At 37.1% G+C, this 27,656-nt stretch overlaps 1 protein-coding gene across 1 annotated transcript in view; it reads right to left on the bottom strand.

Annotated features, from left to right (window-relative positions):
- EML1 (EMAP like 1) overlaps window positions 1–27,656 on the bottom strand; it is a 1,110,860-nt gene that overhangs the window by 317,349 nt on the left and 765,855 nt on the right. The window contains exons 6-8 of the mRNA XM_044073595.1: window positions 15,196–15,224; window positions 12,604–12,630; window positions 10,016–10,145 (exon numbers count right to left, since the gene is read on the bottom strand). Of these exons, the coding sequence (XP_043929530.1) occupies window positions 10,016–10,145; window positions 12,604–12,630; window positions 15,196–15,224 (186 nt within the window). The remainder of the gene's footprint in view (window positions 1–10,015; window positions 10,146–12,603; window positions 12,631–15,195; window positions 15,225–27,656) is intronic.

Below are 27,656 nucleotides of genomic sequence, written 5' to 3'. Positions count from 1 at the left end.
CATCTTGGTTCTATTAGGGAAAGCATGATCCATGCACTCGTGTAAGTGCTTATAAAGAGCATTTGTGTAGGAATCAGCAGTCATACCTCTATTGTCCATCTGTGCATGGGTGTCATGAAGTTTGCCACTTCTGTCTTAAGTGTGAAGTTGGCTTTGGAGAAGTTTTTTACGATGGTTTCCCTAATTGGAGGTGGGGGTGGGATGTGGATATCTAAGCTGATTAGCTTGTGGTCAGATCTGACCAACGAGGAATTGACCTCTGGTGTGGAACACAGGTTTCCCGTGTTGGTAAAGACCAGGTCTAGGATATTGCTGCCCCTGGTGGGGGTGTGAATAAGTTGATCCAAGGCATTGAAATTTATGAATTCTAGAAAACGTTGAGCAAAAGAGTTGGTACATGAGTAGTTTTCCCAGTTAATGGTGGGGTAGTTGAAATCGCCCATTATTAGGGTGTTGGTTTGTACCCTAATACTTTCCAGTGTATCAGTGGAAATGAGGAGTGAGAATCCTGGGGCATGGTGGGGGGGGGTCTGTGGCAAGCTACAATTTGGATTGCGGTCTTGCCCAGAGTTAGTTGCACTTGGATAATCTCAGATGCATTATGCTGTGCAACTAGCCTGGAGGTGTGGATATCCATAATGAATATGGACACGCCTCCGCCTTTAGTGCTTTGTTCTGGGTTAGGTGGCCGAAAGGTGTGGTATGAATTGTAGCCTGGTAATGCAGGGGTGCTCTCTGGAGCTTTGAACCAGGTCTCTGTCACTGCACAGATGTCAATGTTCGCCATTTTAAGGAGTGCCTCGAGTGAGTGCATTTTGAGGTCTAGACTTCTAGCATTGAGTAGCATTACCCTCAGATTTTGCTTGCTTGTACCTGTTACGGTGGTGAATTTTTCATTTGAACCTTGCCTAAAAAAGGCACTATAGGGGTGGCAAGAGCCTTAGCCAGTATCAGGAATCCTAAGGGCGACAGGTGCAGGCCATCTCTGGCAAAGCATCGTGGTCTGTCGATCATGTCATCCCAGGCAGACAAATACTGGATCCCCTTAGAATGACACCAGAAGCTTAGCCAATTGTTGAAGTCAATCGTTTTGTCCTTGTACTGTGGTATCATTCTGGGTGATGGCAGGATGCTACTCAGGGTTACGGTCATACCTGCCTGGGAAACAAGATCGGAGAGCTCCTCCATGTCTCTTTTCATGTAGTCTAGGGAGGTACGTCTCAGGTCATTCACACCAACATGGACAATGACAGTGTCATATTTGTACTTATTGTGGAGTGACCTGAGTGCATGTGTTATGTGGCGGATCCTGGCACCCGACAGGCAGCTGACAGTAACTTTCTCCTTGTTTAGTCTAGTGAGTGGAACATCAGTGTGCCCGACTATAGAGTCACCTATGACTAGAGTGTTGGGTACGTTGTTATGCCTTATGAGCTGTGGTTGAGTGGCACACTGAGTTTGTGGGCTATGTGTCATTTGGGTTGTGTTGGGGGGTGAAGTTTGCTTGCGTTTATGCTTTGGATGTCCCTGATGCTTGGGCAGTTTTTATTGAGAGCCTCTGCGAATGTAGGTGTGTGTTTTGTGTTTCTGTGTGTGTGTGTTTTGGTGGTGTAGGTTTTGAGGGACTATGTGATGAGTGTGATGTGGTGCAAGTGTTTACCTTCTCCTCTTGACTATCTAATCCAGTCTTGGGTGAAGAGAGCTTTGCTTGCAGTTTGGCTATATAAGTGCATCTCTCACAGGTTATAGTGTTGGATGGTAGGAGGAGAGGGTTGTCTGTGTACATGAGGCAATTGCTGCATTTTCCCAAGATGCCCAGATTCATCAGGTAGACAGGAGAAATCACTGGGAGCTGACCCTTAGACATGCCTGGATAGGTGCTTATTTATTAAGTACTAAAAACTGCTTTCCTCTAGACAAGTGAGGAAAGTTGAGTGCTGTAGTAATTTGCATCTTATGCAAAGACTGAATAGCAATGGATGAATATACCCAATAAACGAATGAGAGTCACCAGGAATTTGAAAGCTCTTTGGAAGAGCACTCTGATACCATACATATAAACTGTTAATAACTGAGAATGTGGGATTGGAAACGTGGTCAGTTACTAGAGTTTTGAATGGAATCCATTGAAGATAAGTTGGCTGACTAAAACTATTGTGCATTTCCTGCCGGAGAAGGTTAAAGGGAGTGTGTGTGTGTGTGTGTGTTTGAGAAAGAGAGAGAGAACATTTTACATGAGAAAAAAGCTGTCAACATGGATAGGCTTACCCAAGCAAGTCATCAGAAAAGAACAAGTCCATTAAGTCTTTGTCTCTGGCAGGCACATCCAGAACAAACAGCCTTTCCTCAATCATAGTAAGATCCAAAAGTCTTATTCTGCAGTATTGAAATTTTATCCTGATTATGGAAGTCCAGTAAACAGTTGACCATAAAAGAAGCAAATATCATTGCTGGGCAAGACTACGGAGTTAACACAGGAAGAAAGTGGAGTCTGTTTTCATCAGCAATTCTGATGTGCAGGATAAAGAGGATTCAGTTTAAACTGTTGAATTCTGCTGTGCTACAAGTCTTTTTCCCTGATAACATTTATGGAATCTAGTGAAACAGAAGTTCCTGCATCTAAAGATGAAAATTGCTTTATGGAATAAATCTGCACCGTCAATGGGGCATCAAGCTGGCAACTTACCACAGCTAGCTAAACAAGGTGCTACATTCACAGCCTGTAGACAGAAAGATAACTCAAGATGTTACAGTGGACTGGATTTTGCTTCCCTTGGGAAAATGGATTTTGTTCTTATGCATCTATGTAAGCTAGAGGACAGTTTTGTATATAAAAGGTAAGTGGTAATGTAGAGTTTGGATGTCTTAGCTTCACTTTAAGAATCTTACAGACATTCTACGCATTTGTTTGCCTAAGAGTCCAGCAACAAATGAATCAAGAGCCTAAGCAAGAATTTTCTTTTCTTTCCTGACATACTAATTAACCCACTGCGGTTATCAAAACGAAGTTAAATTAAGGGTAAATCAATTATGTCAACACTATAGAGAAAGACAGAGTTACATTTAACTCTGTTTTTTTCATTTGGTAAACACCTGTTGGGAATGACATTGTAGATATGCTACCAGTGACACTGTAAGGCACAGATAATTAAGGTACTGTTTAAACTGGTTTAGTTGCAAGTAGCTATTATTTTTGTCAGGTGCTTGGAATTGAGGATCCTGTATGAAACTGAAAAGTTGCGAAGAACAGCAACTATATCAGTCAAAAAAGTGAAATACAGAACAAGCTAAAAAGAAACATGCTTTTTTTGTTAAGTTGATAATTATGCTTAGGATAAAACATTATCAACACCACAAAGGGTATGGGCAATGTGCAGGATAAGTAGTAGGGGTATTTTGCTCACCACAAAGGGTATGGGTAAATGTGCAGGATAAGTATTAGGGCTATTTTGCTCACCACAAAGGGTATGGGTAAATGTGCAGGATAAGTATTAGGGGCATTTTGCTCACCACAAAGGGTATGGGTAATGTGCAGGATAAGTAGTAGGGGTATTTTGCTCACCACAAAGGGTATGGGCAATGTGCAGGATAAGTAGTAGGGGTATTGTGCTCACCACAAAGGGCATGGGTAATGTGCAGGATAAGTAGTAGGGGTATTTTGCTCACCACAAACGGTATGGGCAATGTGCAGGATAAGTAGTAGGGGTATTGTGCTCACCACAAAGGGCATGGGTAATGTGCAGGATAAGTAGTAGGGGTATTTTGCTCACCACAAACGGTATGGGCAATGTGCAGGATAAGTAGTAGGGGTATTTTGCTCACCACAAAGGGTATGGGTAAATGTGCAGGATAAGTATTAGGGCTATTTTGCTCACCACAAAGGGTATGGGCAATGTGCAGGATAAGTAGTAGGGGTATTGTGCTCACCACAAAGGGCATGGGTAATGTGCAGGATAAGTAGTAGGGGTATTTTGCTCACCACAAACGGTATGGGCAATGTGCAGGATAAGTAGTAGGGGTATTGTGCTCACCACAAAGGGCATGGGTAATGTGCAGGATAAGTAGTAGGGGTATTTTGCTCACCACAAACAGTATGGGCAATGTGCAGGATAAGTAGTAGGGGTATTTTGCTCACCACAAAGGGTATGGGTAAATGTGCAGGATAAGTATTAGGGCTATTTTGCTCACCACAAAGGGTATGGGTAAATGTGCAGGATAAGTATTAGGGGTATTTTGCTCACCACAAAGGGTATGGGTAATGTGCAGGATAAGTAGCAGGGGTATTTTGCTCACCACAAAGGGTATGGGCAATGTGCAGTATAAGTAGTAGGGGTATTTTGCTTCTGAAGACATATCTGATTTATTATGTTGTGAAGGAGGAAGTTACAGGTCACAGGGTAAACTGAAAAAGTCAAGGCCAGTTGAGCCACATAAGCAGCATTTAAACAGTAACAATGCAATCTTCAAGGTATGCAGGTAGTTTGAAAATTAGTTTTTCTGTAGAAAAGAATTTTGTAAAAGAAGTGGCCCACTACACTGTTCAAGAGTGAATGACTTGTACTACAGTGGCAATATTAATATTGATTGGCCCTACCTTATGTTCTTCTGCCTGCATGGATAGGGAGTTTGCAGTTAGAGCTGTGTTCTTCAGCATAACATAAGTTAGCCAAGAAAAGGCTTGGAATGTGTAAGCTAGCTTAACATGTAATATTTAAATTGATTCAGCTACATGGGGGGGGGGGCATTATCAATGGAGAGGATAGACTTGTATCAGATATAGTTCATCTTTTACACTGAGCATCATGTTTAAAGCTGAGAGACAGGCACATAGTGTTGAGTTGGAATCCCTCTTTGGAAACATCATGGTTTGTCTTGTATATTTTTGCCTCTTTTAATGGTGTTGGTATTTGAGAAATTTTCACTCTTATTTTGCCTTGTGCTTATCTAACTAGTTCAATGTGTCAAAATGTAGTTATGCATAAACCCAATGTGCTTAAAATCAGTGTACAAAATTAATAGCCAAGAAGCTGTTGCACCATAAAAAAATAATGGTGAGCTAAGGCAGGAGAACTCTCTTCTTATAACTGTACATATAATATAATCATCACTTCTGATGTATACCCTGAGCTAAGGCAGGAGAACTCTCGTCTTATAACTGTAAATATAATATAATCATCACTTCTGATGTATACCCTGAGCTAAGGCAGGAGAACTCTCTTCTTATAACTGTAAATATAATATAATCATCACTTCTTATGTATACCCTGAGCTAAGGCAGGAGAACTCTCTTCTTATAACTGTAAATATAATATAATCATCACTTCTGATGTATACCCTGAGCTAAGGCAGGAGACCTCTCTTCTTATAACTGTAAATATAATATAATCATCACTTCTGATGTATACCCTGAGCTAAGGCAGGAGAACTATCTTCTTATAACTGTAAATATAATATAATCATCACTTCTGATGTATACCCTGTAATCTACTAGCCAATAAGCCAGCAGCTTTGCGACACTACTTAATCTAGCAACACAGCAGAAGATATATTTGTTTTCTTCCCACCTTATAATAACGTAATGAGTTATAGTTAGCAGCATAACTACCTCTGAGCACACAGCACTTCTACTACAACCTACCGTCCCTGGTTAGAGCCTCTCATAACCTCTGAAGTTATAGTTACCCATTTCCTAGCCCTACCACTGTACCCTCTATAACGCTCACCTCTTTACCTGCTCAGCAGTACACCTTTCTCCTCTTTCATTCAGTTTGCTTGCAAAAGACTCACCATTGCATCCAGCCATTCAAGTGCACTTTTCCATCATATTTTCTTACCAATATAACTGGACTTGTGAACAAAAAAGAAGTGGAATCACCTCTGTTTATGCTGAAGATGTTCATTACTGATGTGTTATTATACAATTGCATTTCATATCCTTGCATTTGCAACACCTGAAGTATTTTCTCTCGGGTAGAACATTACATTATTCAGAAAAGTTTATCAACACTTTCTGTAAATTCTACAAAATGTTTGTATAATTTTAATGCATCAGACTATACTTTCTCCATCAAAAGCTGTTGACATTGTCTACCTCATATAGCTTCGCATATCTCTACTCACAAGAAAGAGGCTGCCATGGAGATGGTTTATGAATTAAAGAATTTCTTATCTGATGCAGATAGCAAAGAACTAAAAATTGACAGCATAGATGAATGTTATGGCAGCTGGGCCTCTGCCCTTAGTTTTCCTTAAGGAAATATACTGATTGAAGGGAAATTATTGGTAATGTGGACTGGAATGTCCAAAACAACCACCATATACTGTGATGTCAACAGAGAAAAATGGTGTGGTTGAGTCAATGAATGCTAAACAAAGGACATCATATCAGCAATTAGTTCTCTGCAGTTACAGGGGCGGTAGGCAACTGCAGTGCGTGTTGCTAAAACAAGGGTCAATAACTCAGGTATAAACCTAATCCGCAAAATGATAGATATTGGACTGTCTAAGCCAAAGATCAACAAAGTTCTGAAACACAAAAGCTACCTTGACAGCAAAGGGCTCTTTTTCTGACTTGGTAGCTCAGGAGTATGTGGGATATTCACTGGATTTTATTAAATGATGCCAAAAACAGGACACATTCTCACAGGATGCAGAAGAGGAAGACAGTCTTTCAATGCACAAGACGGTTTTAGATAAAAGAAACCCTTGATGACTGCAGAGAAGTCTCACTTAAAGCTACCTGGTGCTTTATTAGGGTTTTCTGTCCGCATTGTCTTTTACAGCCTTGATATCACAAATGGTGTGATTGAAATCTTAGCAAAACTCAGAATTTAACATGCCATATTCTGAGTTAAATTTGTTAGTATTGGACATGTTTATTAGCTATTAATCTCATGCCTGCAGTGACATAAGTGCATGTATGATGCAAACTACAGCAGGCAAAACAAAAATAAATAATTCTTCCATCTCTTTCCCATGAACTGCATATACAATCTGTGGGACAGTGAATCTTAAAAATTATATAAAAGTGTTTACGTGTGCATATATATATATATATATATATATATATATATATATATATATATATATATATATATGTGTAAGTGGACAAAGAGCATTATGATCAAGAGAAAGGATATATATAGTGGTTACCACCCATAAAGTCAACTGGAAGAGACATTTTTCCTCTTTGAGAGGGAGTACTGGAGCCAAGGGTAGTGACCCTTGGAACTTACCGGATGGAGATATAGAGCGTGCAACAGAGACAGGGATACATAGGAATCTAATTGGTGGATTTCCTAAGATTAATCAAGACATTTGGAGGATGTAAAACTATAGCTGTGAGACACTTTGTTTGGGAGCCTTTCCTTGCAACAGAACACAGTTTGTTTTCATGCTATTTTTATGCATCACTGTAAACACAACGCACGGAACTTTCAAAGCTCTATTTTCAATGTGTGTATTACATATCACAACCTATATTTCTGCCACACATTAAAGAATGTGCAGACACAAGAAATAGCATGGTCTAGGAATGGGAATTATTTTAAGTCTGCCAGGGGACCACAATATGGTAGCAGATTTACTGGTTTTCTTACATTTAGACTGAGGAAGCTCTACAAAAGAGATTCATTCAAACCTTCTTTTCAGATAACAGCACTGACAGGGTTTTAGGCTACTAGCACAATTCAGCAATTTCAAGTCTCTATGCTCAGATGCAGTGCTATGCAGTGCTATACTTGTAAGTATATTTACTTAGGACAATGCCGCAGTAACACTAAATCACATAATTTGCGTTATTGGCAGTGTATTACTATATCAAGCACAGATGTTTTGATACTGCCTTTGTCTTTTTCACTTACCTGGTGAGGCGGGGGCATGAGCTCCACTGGGGCTCTCACTTCTAGCTCTAAGCACCCGGGCGCAACTCGGTCCAGGCACAATGTCAGGTGGGGAGTTTGACTGGGGCAGTACATCTGTCAAAAAGTAATGCAGGTGTCCTAAGGCGAGCTCAGGGAGGACAGAATCCTCCCGTGGAGCAGAAGGGCAAAAGCTCGCTTGATCTTCATTTTCAGTATAAATACAAACCGTGAACGTGGGGCCTCACAATCCTCCTGGCTTTTTGGGTTTTAAGCAGTTGTTGTCAGAAAAATTACCACATGGATAACTGGCTTGTGGTGGCCAAAATTTCATAGCGATGTCGGCTCTTACTATTATTGTGAAGCAGAATTCACCAAGAGTTGGATTGTTCACCCACTAATAGGGAATGTGAATTGGGGTTAGACTGTTATGAGACAGATTAGTTCTACCCTACTGATGATGTATTGTTGCGATAGTAATCCTGCTCAGTACGAGAGGAACCACAGGGTCAGACATTTGGCGTATGTGCTACTAGCACGTTAGGAATTTCAAGTCTGTATACTCAGATACAGTGCTATATTGTTTTTTTTTTCTTTTGTAAATATATTTACTTAGGACAATGCCACAGAAAAGAATTCCAAAATTACTTTTCCCCCCACTGCTAGATGGTAAAACTGATTTAGTATTTTTTTAATACAGTTTCTTCATAGAAATTGATAATACCTATTTAAAATTCCTGATATATAAATTATCATTGTACATCTGTTAAAAATCTTTTATACCTTTTTGCAATGTCAACAGATACTGCATTAAACTGGTATACTCTTAACTGCTGCTTTTATGGCCATACACATGTGTAGCACTTCTTAATACGATATATCCCTCATGGTTCGTTATCAGTGCAGAGAGAAAGTATAGTGATGCTAGATTATCATGATTTTAAAAAGGTAAATTATTACTTTTTAAGTCACTCCAGTGATGTAGAGGGATAAAGCTCTGACTACATCCCAGGTGACTTAAGTTCAATTAGCAGCTGAGAGGCTGAATAAGTGGCAGGGGAGGATGGGGGTGGGGTGGTGGCAAGATGGGCATCTCCTGTGACTATCTCTGGTGGAGGCTGAGGACATCATTAGGAAGATATTTGGTCAAAAAGAGGAGGCAGGGGTGGACCTGGCTGACATGCAATGGAAGTGGGGTGATATGCCACAAAATCCTCATTGCATACCCACCCCTCAGATGTAACCATAGATGCAAGTGGAAATGGCATAATCCCCACGTCACCCTTAGGATCCATAACAGGTCCCAGCACACCAGGAGGAGAGTGGCTGGTAGAATTGGGGCACTGGACTGCCAGGCTGTTAACAAGACAAAGATGAAAAAAATTATTCATTTTTAAAATAATACCACTGTACAATACTAGTGTGGATAGTTAATTTTCTCATGGTGGTGAGACTCTAGTTTTGTTGCTCAATGCAGGCTGTACTGTCATAAGCAGCTAAAGGCATACAGTAAATATGACTATAGAGTATCTGCTCCTTGCCATTGTATAACGCTTAAAATAACATAGTTAGTAACCAGGTATGTTCTAGGAGACAAATGTTTGTAATAGCTAATGCAGTGCACTTGATTTTATGTAAAAAAAAGATGTGTCATATTCCTTAGTAAAAAATAAAATACTTTAGGTCAAGTATGAATGAATAATGCAGTTCCAAATCAGTCAATTGGTAAACTAGAACTGACTTCACAGGCAAGGCAGATAAAGCCAGCAATTTTTAATACACAGACTCCTTTTCAAAAGGAAAGGTGACAAAAGCAAGCATCCTGTAACATGTTTTGTTCCGTTACTTTTAATAACTCTGAATTCATCACAGTCTTAATACTCTGCTACTAAGCTACAGGCACGGTTTAGGAACAGCACACACCTTTTTTATCTTCAAAGGATCACTGTTTTGATAGTTCATTAAATGACAGGATGATGAATGAAATATACACACATTAAAATACAAGTATAAGAAAGGCTGTATCAAAACGTCTGTGCTTAATACATAAGCAAAAGACATAAAAGTTATCAACACAGCTAACATTGTATGCACTGTTTTCCAACATTTTCAGTTTGTTAGTAAACACAGTTTTTTTTTCCACCATACAAGGATACACCCATTCAAGTTTTAGCTTCTTGGCTGGTAGCTCTCCTTTTGCTTCTAGGCTGTATGATTCTACTTCATCTTTTGGCATGTGCATGGTAACAGGACGCCCACGAAGAAACATTTTTACGTACCCCTCCTCTGCCAAAATGGAAACAGTTATCAGTGTTATGTTTCATCTAAATGCCAATCCATGACAGATAAAGTTAATACATTATTCTGACAAAAAAGGAAGTCAATGCAAATAAAAATGGAAGCAACACAGATCGATATTTAAATTATCTTTATTAAGGATTCATTATGCAATTTATGCACTTTTAATACATGCTATCATCATCTAAACTTGTTTTAGCATTCAGCTGTTACCAAATAACCCTTCTGAATGATGACCTTGGCAAAAGAGTATAAATGCCATGCTTATAAGACATGCATGTTAAAACTGTTGCAAATTCTGCAAGATACCAAACCACAGAGAAAGAGAAAAGAATTATGCAAAGTGTATTAGAAATACAACAGAACATAAGAAACTAAAACAGACAGCCATTTTCCTGGTATCTAGTATTAATTGTATTTCACATTGTGTAGCAATTATGTCAGAATAAAGATACAGTTCAGTAATGCATGTGAAACTACAGATTTGGAAGACTTCAGTGGATTTTTGAAACTATATTTTGAGAAATTATTAGGATGAAAGCAAAATGCCTTTCTGGGGCCTTTGGGGAACAATTACATTTAAGAAGAGCATCTTGCAAACTCCAGGAGACATTCTTCCACACACTGGACTTGTTGTGTCATCCACACATGAAAGGAGTCAGGCAGTGAGGAAAATTTCCATAGTTACTACAATGGTTAGAGGTGTAAACAGGTAGTGGGAGATTAGAAGCAGTAAGAATTACAGATAGCAAACAGAAAACTTCAAGCATAAGTTAGTCTGAAAATAAAAAGTTGCAACAGAGCAATGCAGTTATTTACTGGAAGCAGTAGTATTACTCAGAAAAAAACAAGAAACTGTACATAATGCTGGCATAAGGATTTTATCATTCACTTTAATCAGAACATACTCCATTTCAATACATACAGACTGGTATGAAGTGCAAGGCATGCCTGTACAAATAATGTAGCTGTTAAAAACTGAGAAAGTTCAATGAGTACAGATATATATGCACAAGAATATATGCATGTATTTTGTATATCATTGCATATTATTTATACCTCTGTCCATTGATACATAAATGTATGGGTGTGTGTACTTGTATAGATAAAAAGTCATAATAAATGTCAAGTTCATCTTAACCATGAAAAATGTGATACCTAAATGAAGCTAATCAAAATGTTATGCTTTGTTTTATAGTTTACACTGATCTTAATGTTATGTGCTGCATTTGTGCCATGACTTCTGAAGAGGCAGTGAGGTTATCTAACACACTTATGCCTGGGCACATTGTCACATACATGCTGTTAAGTGCAAATTAACTGACTATTCTTATAAAATGACAAATAGCACTCATGAGTAAGGGGTCCAGCATGCTAATCAGTTAACAATACGACGTTCTGTCACTTATTGTGATTTTAATTACTTCAATAGCTATTGGGAAAGGTCATATGATGACAGTTCACCATTAAAAGCATCTTTTTTTTGGGGGGAGGGGGGTTACACCACCATTTTACTGCTATAATGATTGTATATTTTATGAAACAATCAAGCATGGTAATTCTTCATTGTTCAATGTTTGTGTATGTGTGGTTTACTTATAAAGTTATTTTGCAGCCTGAATCTGCATTAACATGAAATAAGTCTAGTTATTGAAGGAATAGTGTATCCCACCATGAAGAAAATAACTTTACTATAGATTTTTCTCTATATATTGCAACCATTTTAACTTTATTGATAACAGTAAAACTGATAAACCACTGTAAATCGTCTGCTGCCAGATTAACATTTTGTAATTTAACACTAAATGTATCTATCCTTAGTACGAGCTACAAAACAGAAAACATCACCGTGCACCATAATATCAGTCTAATATTGTTAAGGGAAAAAACTCTAATAAACATAACAAAATATCACTACGTGAGATTTAAACAAAATTAAAGGGTAGGAACTGGTTAATTTAAAAGCTGAACCAATTTGTTCCTCAAGTGGTGGTCTTCCTGGTTCTTTAATTTATGGGGGGGGGGGGGACAATAGTAGCAAAGGTAAAACACAAGCTACACAGAAAAAAACTGGGTCAGTGCTACAAATGAGCAACATCATGGGTGCTAAAAGTCTCAAGGCATTTCAAACAGCAGTGCTGCTCAGTAATTCACAGACAAAAGAACATCTGTAGTTACCATATAGCTCTCTAATCCCAAACCAAAACATTGATGTACCACAGAGAGTAAGGCAGCAAAATATTAAGAGATGCTGCCTAATTATTATCAAACGTCCATATGCACTCTGTGGGTTTAATTTTCAAAGACAATGAATAGTCAATTTTTGCAGCAAATTTTGTGATTAGCATGTGGTCAAATATCAGTCAAGGAATATACAGAGAATAAATTTTCCCCCTTAGTAATAGCTTTTTTTGGAGAGCTACAAGGTTTCAGCAGTGAGACCTACCTTTGCAGTGTGTCACCCGTCGTTTCCCTTATGATCACACAAACAAAGAGTAAGAAAGAGACAAAGCACTAAATAAAGATGCGCATGAGTACACAGTGAAGCTCACATGAGCCCTGATCTATCAAATGATCAGAGATGAAGTCACTACACAGAGTACTGTAACGTCCACTCACTTGATAAATGTCTCATTTTATTCTTACTCTACAGCCTAACAGTAACTAACCTCTATTACATTTCAAACAGTGAGATGGACCACACAATTATTGTGAAATATAACATATAACCATAATCACTAGTACTTCAGATTTTATGTCTATGATATATGATAATGTAACAACGATGCCCTTAAACAGTTACAGCACTTGTACAGAGCACTAAAAAGTATGCGATATTTCTAAATGGTACCTTTTTACATACATTTAGGACTCTATATCAGTGATGATAAAATACTCAGAATGAAAAGGAGAAAACAAAACAGCTGCACCTTTTCCACCTATTACAGACTTCCTGGGACAGGATTATAGTCTGGCAGTTAGCACAAGATATATATTGTTAACAATCTGCTTCCTGCTATCCAGTACTGGATTTCCTTGGCCTCATATTGCCTACTCAGTGACTTTGAGCTTGTCACTTAACCAGACAGTGGTCCAGAATGAGTCTGAAAAAAAAGGTTCACAGTATCTGTGCTCTAACACAGCCAACAAACAAAAATTAAATAAAATTGTCTAATCTTTCAGGTTAAGATTTATAATCTATAACCCACCTTCTAACTGAAATACCCAAGACAATGTTTTATTTTCTTTCCCTTGATAAACATACCTTTAGCAACAAACTACAAATCCCAACCTACCTCAGTTAACATAGGAAAGGCATTCACTTTTTAAACTTCTGCTGACATTTTTATTATCCATGCAAGAGCAAATTAAAATAAAACAATGAACATAGTACTGTTTACAAAATCTCTGACATTTAAGATTTAACCTTTGTCAGCAAACTGCTGGTGATGGCATCCAGCATAAGCCACAGAGACACTGATAACAATGCTGACTTATTTTTAGTCCCTCCCTGCTGACTGGAGATGATTGATATTATCCAGTGTGTGGTGAATATTGGCCTCTACTTAGGATCAAGAATCAGTCAGCAGGTCACAAGACAAGTAATGTGTGAGATGGAGCATGTTTTGTGAATACCTTCACCTACTGCTACCACCCTTGTGGATGGCATACATCCCATTATTACAACCCTTGTTGATGGTATATATTGATAGTGGTATGAGTGCATGCTTCCATTTACTCATACCTTCCCAGAGTCCCTAGCTTACTGCACTCCTCTTGTAATACTAGCATTATGGGAACTGGTAAGATGATCCTTGCGACCCAATTTCCAGAAAAGGTAAATGAGTCATCATCAACTTCCCCTCCACCAGCCTTTCAGAATACATGATACTACTACCTGGGTGCGCAGTATTACAGATGGGAACTGTCCACCTGAGAGCCATTTAAATGGCGGATAAATCTGGCTCTAATACTGTGCAGTTTCCATATTAACTCTCCAAGAATAACAGAGATGGTACATTACTTTTTTGTGATGCAATTTTCAGTTATATGTGTATGTAAACATTTGCATTTAAAACTCTAAACTTGAGTTTAACACCTATACAGGGAAAGTTTCATCTGTGTACGTAAAGAACTCTTGGATTACTAATGGCACGAAATATGCCATAAAGAAAACTAACAGACTGAATCAATACTAATTTCATGAGCTTTAGTCATACTGTGACTTAGGAATGGGTCCAATCCGGTCATGTAATTAAAAACCCAAGCACATGGAGAAATTAAAGTGACAGAAACCTAACTTCATAGAACACAAGTGTTCTTTCTCCTACTCTACATTTTAGGCCCATGTATACATGGATTACAATGAAGATAAAAGATAGTTTTAGTAAAGAATAACATTACATTCTAGTTTTATATAAAAACATTATTCAGTCCAGCTACTTAGAGTACTAGATTGTACAACCTGACAAATATAAAAAAACACCACCCACTGCATTATTTTTTGACTGTTAAATGTATTCTGCAATGCTCATTTACTCAGAACTACTGCAAAATATTCCATAATTCATTTTCTTACTCCTAGATTAATTTGATACTAAATATTACAAACAATAACATATTACAAAATGAAAGTATAAACGCTGACTGCAAAATATTCTAATCTGCTATGAGTTTATTACAAGCTCATTAAAATCTGTTTTATATATTATCCTACTGGTTACACTACATTGACTTAATGTGTGCTTATTGAGTATATCACATTCTAGAATTAATTATCTAGTGACAGAGTAATCCAATGTATGTTAATCAGGGACCAGATATAATGGTATGGGCATCTTCATTAACAGTGGCAGCCAACTGTGTGTTGCTCTGTGTCAAAAACAAGAAATATGATTTAAATAAAGAACAAAGAAATGAAAAAGAGTGAAGCAATAAGAAAGTACAGTATAGTGAAAATACAATGTGCTAAATGTAAAAAAGAAAAAAACATTTCCATATGAATCATGATGCATATATCAACAGTAATTAAACATACCTGCACTGAATATGGGATCCTTGGGTTTACTGCAAAACACAAATCAAATACAAATGACAGATGTTTTAATGTACAGCATCAGAACATCAAGTCTAAGCTCATCACTAAAATAAATCATTTACTTTACTTGCATAGCTTTCCACAGCCAGGACAGCTACCAACTCAAGATCAAAGTTCATTTAAAAGACATTTCTTATTGCCTACAATACAAAATTTAAATGGACAGCACTTAAACACCGTGCTCTTTTTGTTGAGCTCAGTAAAACTCCACTATACACACTGAATTGTGCATTTTATTTGACATGTTTCTCTGGTAACTTTGTGGCTAAAATTGTTTCACACAATGCTTGCAGTGGCAATCCATGCTAATGATGTAAAGTTAAAAAAAGGGGGGGGGGATTCTTCAACACCATTAATTTTCACTATAGCAAAGTATAGAATGCAATCACTACACGAATTATATTCAGTAGCTTGTTCAAGGAATGGATAACTGTGTAATTCAAGATTGCATATTTATCTTTGTTTTTGCTGCTGTTTGTTGAAGGAAATACCCACTGTTGAAGTGTTTAAAAAACAGTCTGTCTTCAGGAGTTTTATGGATATTAGACTGAATACTAGCAATTCCTCAGGTAATTGCAGAAAATATGGCCAGAGTATTCCAGCAGGCAGACCCAGCACAGGAAAAGTATTTTCCAATACAGCTAGTTTGGTTCTATAAATGGAAAGTAGTATACAGGGTGATGATGATGAGGAAGGTAGGGTACCTAATGCATTAATGGGGTACGGGGAGATAACACTTATGCCACTTGGGTGGTTTCTGCTGATAACATACAGAAGTAGTCAGGGTAAGTATGCAGGACTGAGTTATCAACTAATAAATCAAAAGTAAAGCATAGCTTCATTGAAGTAATGTTCTCTTTCAAGGTACCTGCACAGCCTTAAGTAGAATGAAGTGTGATGGGCAGAAAGAAGCACAGTTAACACAGCACGCATCATGGAAATGTATGCAGCATAAAGCCCAGATCACTGTGATACTGTAACAAGGTACACAAGCTTTGTGCTGCTGTATATATGAATGACATTCAAAGGCTTACAGAATTCAAAGCAAATCCATTGAAGTGGATGGTTAAAATTCAGCCTTGGTAACTGGCAATAGAAATATAGCTTAGAAATAAGGACAGTGTTCAAGTCAAAATTAATATGCTTGAAAATACTAACCTGTGAAGTATATTAAGACTTTTAACTTGAATTATTTTCTGAGACAGTCAGGGGTGGTCTCATTCTGCTTGTAATAACCAGAATTTAAAATATGAAGTCATTGTGTAAACTTGCTATATGAAGGTTGAGATGAGCTGTTTTAGTAAAATCTAACTAAACTGCTGTGGCAGTTCTTTGGTTGGACTAAGCAGTGTAACATATTAAAGTAGCAGTCATTAGTTTAGGGATACAAGTGTTATAGCAAAAAAAAAAAAAAAAAAAATTAACACTCAAATCAAATGTAAAAATAGCAGTCTTAAAAGTAAATTTATAAGAGTTCATAAAGGTCCTTTCACAAATCCAGCTTAAACACTCCAGAATCTCAGCCTGTTAGGACAGGTAGGTAACATCTAAATGACAAGCTACATGGTGACAAAGCAGCTGGTGTCACCAATTCTCATCTTTGTGGTACAGATTGAAAGTCTGACCTCTGGATGCTGTCTGAGTGGTGTGTGCACATAATGGTTTTAGTCCAAATACCATGGACAAGTTGGTCAGCCTGTCTGGCATCTATAATAGAAATAAATAAATGCAGTAATGTTATCCCTAATATTGTGTTGTTAACCTTTATTTCCTGGGTGTTTACAGAAATGTGCCTCAGGACTAACCTGATTTAGCCATCCATTCATTTCCTAAACCACTTGCTTTAAAAGGGTCATGGTGCTAACAAACCTGTCATGACAGGCTCGACCTCACTAGCACAGCAACAATCCCAAGCTCATCCAGTGGGGCATCCTGGCATTAACAGGAATGGTGTTAGATACAAATTCTCTTGCATATTCTGAGTCTGCTTTGGCGCCTCTTCCAACTGATAAACCTTTCATTAAAAAGCAGCCTTAATGTATACTCAACTACATGCTGAAAACACTAAAACTGATTTCAAATTACAGCAGCAGTAGTCCCTAATGACTAACCTTTATCCAAACAAATATCAGCTTCTACTTAATTAGTAGGCCATACTGACATGCTCCTCAAAATATCAGGGAAGGAGTCTTATATCTATATCACTTGCTTTTATGATCTCATTCCATCACCAATGAAAGCTCATGACCATAGATCAGGATGGGACATATACTGACCTGTAAACTGATGACCAGATTCTACATCTTGTACATCAACAGTAGAACTAGGGTCACTGCACTCATCTGATGATAAATCTCCCAGTCTCTCTACTGTCATTACATGAATCTGCTAATAAATCTCCTAGTCTCCTCTACCAACACTAATCTGCCAATAATCTCCTAATCTCCTCAGACATTACTACACTAATCTACTGATAAATCTCCCAGTCTCCTCTGCTATTACTAATCTGCCAGTAAATCTCCAAGTCTACCATCACTACACTAATCTGCAGACAAATTCTGCAGTCTCTCTACACTCATCTTCTGATCATCTCAGAGTCTCCCCTACAACTGCTATAGTAATCTGCTGGTAAATCTCCCAGGGTCTCTCTACCATCACTACACTAATCTGCTGGTAAATCTCCCAGTCTCTCTACACTCACTAATCTGCTGGTAAATCTCCCAGTCTCTCTACCATTAATGCACTAATCTGCTGGTAAATCTCCCAGCCTCTCTACCATCAATACACTAATCTGATGGTAAATCTCCCAGCCTCTCTACCATCAATACACTAATCTGCTGGTAAATCTCCCAGCCTCTCTACCATCACTACACTAATCTGATGGTAAATCTCCCAGTCTCTCTATAATCACTACACTAATCTGCTGATAAATCTCCCAGTCTCTCTACAATCATTAATCTGCTGATAAATCTCCCAGTCTCTTTACAATCACTAATCTGTTGGCAAATCTCCCAGTTTCCTCTGATATCACTTGTGATCAAAACTCCAAGACACTTAATGGCTTTCATTTGAGCAGTTATAAATTATTTTTTGTGAGTAATGGTTTTCATCTCAACCATTTCACATTCAGCAGCAAAGTCACCTGGTGGCTATCAGAGATCACAGTCACTTAAGACAAAATCATCTGCAAACTACAAAATTTTTGTCTTCACACTGAATATTCTTCAAGCCTCAATTATGTCTTGATACCCTATCCATGAAAGTCTCATGGTAGGTGAGGCAAGTCACATCCATGGTAAAGTCTAGTGTCCATCATGAGCATATCTGACTTAATAGTAATAATGCAAAGACAGCTCTTGCTTCATAAATGCACAGTCTGAATGTCATACATCAGTAGCCCTGGGACCACATACTTGCAGCACCACTCACTGTATGTCACAGAAAACAAAAGTGTTTTCTGTAGGTTTGCTAAACATACATACTGGTAAACTCCAAAGACCCAGGCTATATCCATTCTAGTACTCAACTGACTTGCATGAAAAATAAACAGTATAGCTCTTCTACTTTTTTCACCAAAATGCGTGACTCAGTGTATAAGTGGACAAACATTGTAGCATGTGGTTAAACCAGACATACCAAAAACATATAACTGTTTATATGCGGGTTAGCCTCCCAAAATTAATAAAGCTAACTGCAAGGCTGCACTTTCTTTGGAGTAAGTACCCCTGTGGAGAGTGATCCACACAAACCCCACATTACAATGCCCCCACCTGTCATCCATTCACACACACATATCCCACAGATAAAAGCCACCTACATACACATAAAACCAGATCAGTCACTCACAACCATATGCATACACAGACTCAGAACCCAGATGCACCTATTTGTTGGTAATAACACAGTAAACACTCACATATATGCGACTCATCTCTGAATGCATGCTCAACATACACACACATGGTCAAACTTATGAAATCTGATCTACATAAGAAGAAAACAGTTCCTGTATAGGAAGGAATTCACTTAGATGGATGCACCTGGACACACTACTGATGAACAAGTATATATATATATATATATATATATATATATATATATATATATATATATATATATATGCCTGATGAAGTGGGCTCTGGAGCAACGGAATGATTTGGTACTTGATCCCCAGTGACATGATAAAGAGGACGGCACCCAAGTTGTTACAAATAAACTATTTAAACATCATTTAATATGTAACACTACCCTTTCTCCATAGTCCAGCTATTTGAGAATAATAATGAGCAATACCTCAATGTGTAGCAGTTGAGAAGTTAGGATATAAGCTCCAATTACATATTCCTAGACAGGATTTCATTGTGGAAAAAAAAATTATTTCTGATAAGACATTTTTTCTGTTCTGTGTTCCTATATTAATCTCCAAAAGCAAGTCAGTCTCATAGATAACTCGTATTCTTGTGGTCTGAGGAAGCAAGTTTTCTTCCTGTTTATGGAAAATCAAATGTCAACCTCCCTATCACTGGGGATCTCTCGTGTGAAGTTTAGGTCTTACAGTACTTAGAAATGTGGAAGGAAACATTTTGAGACATGCCTTAAAACTCTTGAATGGTAAAATAAAACATTTCAAATACATCTTAAAATTAAAACAAAGCCCCAGATTTTAAAATCACTGCAGCATTTAGATGTGCATAAAATGAAGGTGCTTTTTTTACACTTTTATGAAAAAGACAGGAATATATTGGCAGGAAAGAAGTATATTGCAAAGTGCTTGGGGACATAGTAATATAAGAAAATAGCCAATACATATATTTAAAAAGAAGTTTACAAGCTTTGTTGATTTATTTATTTTTTTTACCTTTTTATTTACTTAATGTTGAGGGTGCGCTGTTAAAATGTATTTTTCCAATACCTATTCAATCACTTTCATTTAGCCAATACTTTTAATAACAGCACACCTGTGGTTAGAATGAAAAGACAATGACATCACTGAAAATGAAACATTTGCAGGATCTCGGTTTACAAGAGTGAGTACTCTCTATCTCTAACATACAGAAAAAAATCTGGGATGTTTTTTTCTACGCTGATACATGACTGCATTTTCAAACGGAAAGGCCTTGACTGCAATCACAGGATGCCCTAGAAATACTTTTAACTGCTCCAACAAGACCCAGGTGTTTAGAATAAATGGGGAATCAGATGTACTACAGTATGTAAGGTTTTCTTTTTTCTCTCCTAGATAGAAAATACTTGGCCATATTCTGGAGTGAAAATACTCATCATTGTCTATAAATGTATCTTGAGCACACTTATCAAGCAGAGCATCGTATCTGGGTTATAGTTTACAAAGATGGTAAGCAACCAGAACTGTAAATGGTAAGGACCTAACAACAAGCAGGACATTGCATTAATCAAGATATCTGACAACAAAGTAAAGGCTAAAAGCGGCATCCATTTATGAATGTGAAGTCAGCTCATCATAGGGGTAAAGAATGTACTGCTGTCTGTATAAGCCACTTTTGGGTCCCTGAAGAGCAGCTACTTGCTTTAAGTGATACAAGCTGATAATGTCCACAGTCCAAAGAAACAAGACAAAGACTGATTCTTAGCCCTTTGGTAAATTCAAATGGGTTAATCTGTGCTGTGAGGAGGGAAGCTTTTTTCTCCTCTTTAAATTTACATCACAATTTCAGTAACAAAGATTCACAGTGGACTGAAAAGTCTAGTGCTATCTCATCTATCATTATTTAAAGCCAAAGCACTTCATAAGATAGCTACTAAAGACAGGACAGCCTGTCAGGATGTTTGTACATTCATATTTACAAACATTTTTCTGAGTCTCTGTCACAATGCTCTGCTGAATACTTCGAAGCAAAGAATGCATACTTTTACTCATTCATTCACTTGTTCGTTCGTTCATTCATTCACTCATTTAAGTATGAAGCAGCAAGATTCCTCAGTACTAGTATTTCACAGAGGTAGAATACTGTCACGCCAATGGGTTGCCTATGGCAAGAAGTGTATTTAAATCCAGACGTGATAATGGGGATTTAGTTTATTTTAATGAAGTTGAGTGCAACAATCCTTACTTGAACGGTTTCCAAATGATTTACTAATTATATGCTTACTGTATATAACAATTTAACTTCCAGTACTGGTAGTGTTATTCAGCTTTACGTCTGTAACCTTATGTCTATGCGGGATGCTTTTGCATTCGTGTGACAGACAGCACACGTTATTGATTGTATGTTCTATGTACGGTGTTACACTGCTTATTTTTATAATTCACGGATGTGAATTTATTATATATACATTATGTACTCAGGTCAGTAGGAAAACAGACAGTTAAAAAAGTTAAGGAAATACTCAGACCTGATCAAAAAGCACAGACAGACTGCAGAGATGCTACTCCACTAAGTTTCTAGAGTTGTACGGACATTTAGACTGAGGTACTATAAAGGGACTAAACGGCCAACTATGTTAAATATACTAAATTAGACAAGAACTGGCTAAACATGTTTAACATGTCGTTCTTTCGGCAGATATTTACATGGACTGTAGAGATCTTCTGAAATGTATCCTCCTGCCCCCGGTTGGAAAATAAAAAGTTGTAAAAGCAATGACGTAGTATTCATGTGACTCATTTCCCTGAAAAAAGTGATGAAGTTGTATCGAGCAGTGACAAGACCCTAGGATATCTGACTGTTTGTTGTTGCTGTCTCTTTCGGCTTTTCCTGGTTATCTGTGACGGTTTGTACTAAGCTAAAATATTTATTTGTGCCGCTTACTCCCAACCATATATTTTGTCTCTTATTTATAATAATGAATTTGATCATAGAGTAGCAGACAAGTAATATGTTATATGTTTATAACAGATGTTAATTTGCTAAATTCCAATCAGTTAGGTTTAATATTTGAAGGTTTACAAAGTGGAGATTTGGTTGTGTTTCTGGATCTAATATTGAAAGGTAATAATGAAGAAGGAAAAATTAATATGAGCATACACAGAAAATTTGGTGATGATAGACATTTTTTGGACAGACATAGTTGTCATCCGAACCATATTTTGAATTCTGATATTTTAGAGAGAGAAATTCTTAATTCCTGTCAGATGTTTAGAAATAGGGAATATACTATAGAAGTTATCAGAAAAGCTTTAGAAAAGTTATGTTCCCCGGGAATAGATATAAGGAATAAAAATGAATATAGTAATAATTCATTGCAAAAAATAACAAATCAAACAGGAAATAAGATTTATTTTGTTACTACATATAATGTACTTTCTGATATTATAGCGGTTATAAAATATTACTGGTCCTATCTGACAAAAGGAAGATATAAAATAATGTATGGCATTCTCCTTTGATTTCATTTAAGAGGGGTCGTAATTTAAGAGGTATGCTAGTTCATGCAAGTTTTTCTTTACAGAGTATTAATATGAGCCATGAAATTATAAGGGTAGGTACTTGGGCATGTGGAAATTGTTCAGTTTGTCCACATGTAGTTAAATATTTTGACAAAACGAATGGTATAAAATATAAACCAGTAACAGAGTATACTTGTAATGCAGTGGGCATTATTTATGCTCTCAAATGTCCATGCAATTTGTTTTATATTGGAGAGAGCACAAGGTCTTTTAAGGTTAGACTGCAAGAACACATTCGAGATATTAAGAATAAAAAATCAGAATGCCCTGTAGCTTTGCATTTTAATGAAATGCATGGGGGGCTTATGTGGATCTAGGCTGTATTTTAGAACAAGTTACAGCAACAAATGCAATTTGTTTAAAAAAATAAGTTGTCTAAAGAAGCAGTCTTCATTTTAAAGTATAATACTTTAACTCCTGGTGGATTAAACCAGGAATGTAATTGGAAATTTTTATTGTAAAGTGCTAATAGAATCAGCTAATTGTTTTAATGGTTGATTTATAGTAATTGATGTATCTTTATAAGAGATGTTTTTTCTCTGTTTGTATTATCTCCTGGAAGGCTTTTATGCCGAAGCGCTAGAGAGGTTTTTTGTTCTTTTATTAAGGGATATATTACTAATTTTGTCGTCTTGGAATAATTTTGTTCTACATCTGTGGTTTGGGAAGTAATATGTTACAGTCTTCCACAAGTTATCAGTGACGTACTGTAAACATAACATTTAATATGATTACACAGTTTATATACTTTTAACTGTATGAACTGTGTGTTTTTCTAAAATAGTGTGTGCCCTGAAGTAGGGCTGGTACACAACAGAACGGTGTATCAAAGCCCTGCATGATTCACAGAAATTCGCATACAACAGGAAAGACCTTGTATGTAGTCTTACTCCATTTGTGTAGCCACTACACTGCATGCATGGGACATGCATGCAACTGCCCCTTCCCCCGAGGATTGTGCATAATTCACTAACACTGGACAAACTGTATATGGGATAGTCCCGAGGGAATAGGTTAAGGGAACTGAACTGCATACTTAGATTGTTCAGTTCAAGTGGCCATGACAATCCCCCCTTCACTAACGGCCCTAGATCAACCACAATGCTTAAATGATAAATGTTAATTGCATTTAGATATGAATGCAGAGCACAGCACATTAGGGAACAGGTGTTTAATAAGGCAGAGAAATGACATCTCATTAACTAGATATTCCCTTTTTGTGCTTCAGTGTAACAGCGACCAGAAATGTCAACAGAAACAGTGTACAGTACACGGCAGTGCTTGAAATGACCCTGAATACCCAGAATAAGCCACGTCAGTAACACAGTCTATTTCTAGGACTATGGTACTGACAGGCAGTGTGCCCAAACAGTACAAAGAATGCATTGATGCATCAGTGCCCTATGTCTATGAACCCTTTCATATACAAGCCTGGTGCCTTCTCTGTCATCGTTTTTGCCAATATAATATACCACTGCTTATCTGTGCTTCCATGCAATTTTCCTGCCACTCTTGATAACTTAGAACTATACAACATTATTCTTGCTTTTCACCTTTCATTTCTTTATTCCTTCCCTTGATATCATATGTCAAAGCCACTGTTTGTATTTCTCATTGGCTGCAATATGAAATATCTTCCCTATTAAAACCTGACAGAATGACTAGGAACCTATTATACCAGAACTACATTAATGCAGCTTATCTGTCTGGGTACACTCAGATACTGTGTTGTCATTGTAAGCCTTGCTTTAAAATTATTTCATAATTTGGTAAACATATTTATCTGTTCAGTATGTAGATGGCAATAAACCTTGACTTGCTCACCTGAAGGAAGGAAGAAGAGAAAGATAGAACAAAAGAAAAATATGTTAATGCTTTAAAAGGATAATTATAATTTCTAATGCAGTGCGTGGAAATCACGCCATTCAATATTTTGCTTTAGAAATTATAGGTGAGGCTAGTTTAAACAATAAAGAAACACTCGTTTCAAGTATGGCATTGGAAGACAAAAATATTTATGCAAAGAGAATTAAGAAGATAAAAATAGTAATTCATATTTTTTACCAATCTCAATGTGAGAAGCAATTATCTTAGAAACAGCAACAGAATTAACTTTTATGCGGATAACTGTTGCAGTAGGAAAAGCCTGATCAGTGTTGCAGTATCCAAGCCTCCTGAAGTTGGGCATTAGACAAGAGAAAAAAAAAAGTGAATGCAAACAAAGCTGAACAGATTATTTTTCATGAAGGGGTGATACAAGAGACTTCTAGTTGTGTTAACAATGAAATCTATTCTGAAACATAAAAGTTCCACAAAAATAAATTAATACATTTTATATATATATAGTTCCACTCCAAAATGTTGAAAGCACAAAACGCTACATATATAAACTGTCAAAAACACAATGTTGGAAATAACATTTGCCCTTTCTGCACAGTTATATAATCTCAGAGATGGTATATATAATTATCAGTCACTGTGGGGATGCAAAGAGGCATGCCCCTACATAACACAGGTTTCTTTCAACATTCTGTGTTTTCAACATCTGTGACATCTGTGTGTGTGTGTGTGTGTGTGTGTGTGTGTGTGTGTGTGTATATATATATATATATTACAAAACGTAGCTCCCAAATCCAAAAACCAAAGACTTGATATATAGCAACAGTACCCAGATGGATGAGTGCAAAAGTCCAGTTTAACACAGAGTCACAGATCAAACCAATTCAATGTATTTAATGATGCAAGAAATAAAAACGTTAGCGCTATCGCGGTTCCCCGCTTCATCAGACGTTACAACTTAATAACACATCAGATCACACATATATAGCAATAGAAAATTTTTTTAAAAACGTCACATCCCATCAAATCATTTGTTACATCATTTCCTATGTACTTGCTCATGACAACACTGCCGCTATCAACATAAAATAAATTATCATTGTACAACTTTAAAACTAAATCATCTCTAAAGTAATAAAATGATTATTTCCAAGAATTAAGAGAATAAAACTGTTAAATTCATTATAGTACATACTGACGATTAGTAACAGATAATTCTCACCCCTATAGTGTGAAAAGCCAAAGCTATAGAGTAATTAAACGATGCAGTTCGATCGATGCAGTACATCATACATATAGAAGCTAGAGGATATATAACAACACTATTGTAAGACATGGCATCAGAATGTTACAAATGGATACAATAATAAAATGATAGCAATATATTATCATTTAATTCAACCATAAAAAATTTTTTTAATAAATATCATAAAATGAAAAATAACAATACAGCTATCTAATTGATCTTGCCTTCAAGGCAGGCTTGAGTGGCACAAAATCAGAGCCCCCTACCACGATGGGGCGCTAACCTAAGAATCCATTCTGATTCAGATAGCTCCGTAAGATTCACCTTGTCGCCACCTCTCAGACTATGATATTGCACATGTAATACTTGAAATAAAAAACTATGCTCATTGTTGTTGAGCATGTGCTTTGCTAGTGCGCTGCATGAATCAGACCTAGTGTAGCAATAGTAATGGTCCCTGATCCGTTCACGCAGGGACCTATTGGTTTTGCCCACGTAGAAGGCAAAACAGATTTTACAATATGCCACATATACTAAATCCCATGTACTACAGTCTGCACTACACCTTAGCTCCCAAAGTCTACCGTCATTGGGGTTCCTAAAGAATCTTGAAGTGTCTATTCTATCACATTGTAAACAGGAACCACATTTCTTGGTGCCATATTCAAGTTTCGATACCTGTATCTTATTATCTATACATAGATTTGGAAAGCATAACTGCTGTTTCAAGTTTTTTAAGTTGTTATACACATATCTGGGGCAGTTCCCAACGATCTTATGTGTGTTAATGTCTGCTACCAATATATTCCAATTGTTAAATAGAGCTTCTTGGACCGGTCGTACATTATCAGCAAAAGGAAGAACAATAGGTATCTGTTCACTAAATGTAGTTTTAACTTTATTTTTATTCTCCATCCTAACTGCAGAATAGTATGGTTTGCCTCTATTGGTCCTAAGCTTGACCGCCTCATCACATGCTATGTTTACAGTGTCTAACTCATAACCTCTGTTTAAAAAATTTTCTTTCAGTATCTCAAGCTCATGTTGAAACTTGTTGTCATCAGAGCATAGACGTGATAGCCTCAAGGCTTGTCCATTGACTATATTTGTAAATGTTCTGGGATGGTGCATGCTGTCCATGGACAAATAAGACGCTTTAAAGCATTCCTTTCTAAAAATGGTAGTATTAAATCTACCAGAATCCTTGTACACGGTCACATCTAAAAAATCAATGGTACTATTGGAATATTTCATTGTGAATTTCAAAAATCCACCAAGCCCATTGATATAAGACAGAAAGGATTCCAATTCTATAACTGAGCCATGCCATAGGAGAAAGAGGTCATCAACAAATCGTCTATAAAAGACGACATGAGGACATGTCAGTATGACCTCTTTCTCCCATACAGCCAAAACAAGGTTGGCGTATGAATTAGCGCAGCTCGTGCCCATAGCATACCCTGATAGCGCTAACGTTTTTATTTTTTGCATCATTAAATATATTGTATTGGTTTGATCTGTGACTCTGTGTTAAATTGGACTTTTGCACGCATCCATCTGGGTACTGTTGCTACATATATATATATATATATATATATATACGTATATATCTATGATCTGGACACATGCTCGACTAGCATATGTCCGAATCACAAAACACCGAACACACATACACAAAAGCACTTAACATCAACAATCGCTTCCATGTATGTGCGCCTGTCGGACTACAGTGCAGGTAAGGTAAAATTCCCTTTTCCCCACTGTAGTACGATCTCAGAGTGAGAATATTAAAGTAGGGTGTGTGTATGGGGTGCAGGGGGGCAAAGCCCCCCTGTAGAAACATAGATTTTTTTTTTGAACTACACATACATGGAAGGAAGTGCTTTTTGA

This window comes from Protopterus annectens, chromosome 6.part0 (assembly GCF_019279795.1).
Source record: "Protopterus annectens isolate FY-2018-M chromosome 6.part0, PAN1.0, whole genome shotgun sequence".
NCBI classification, from domain to species: Eukaryota; Metazoa; Chordata; order Ceratodontiformes; family Protopteridae; genus Protopterus; species Protopterus annectens.
Note: the sequence above shows the minus strand (reverse complement) of the source record. Positions and strands in the feature narration are given on the sequence as shown.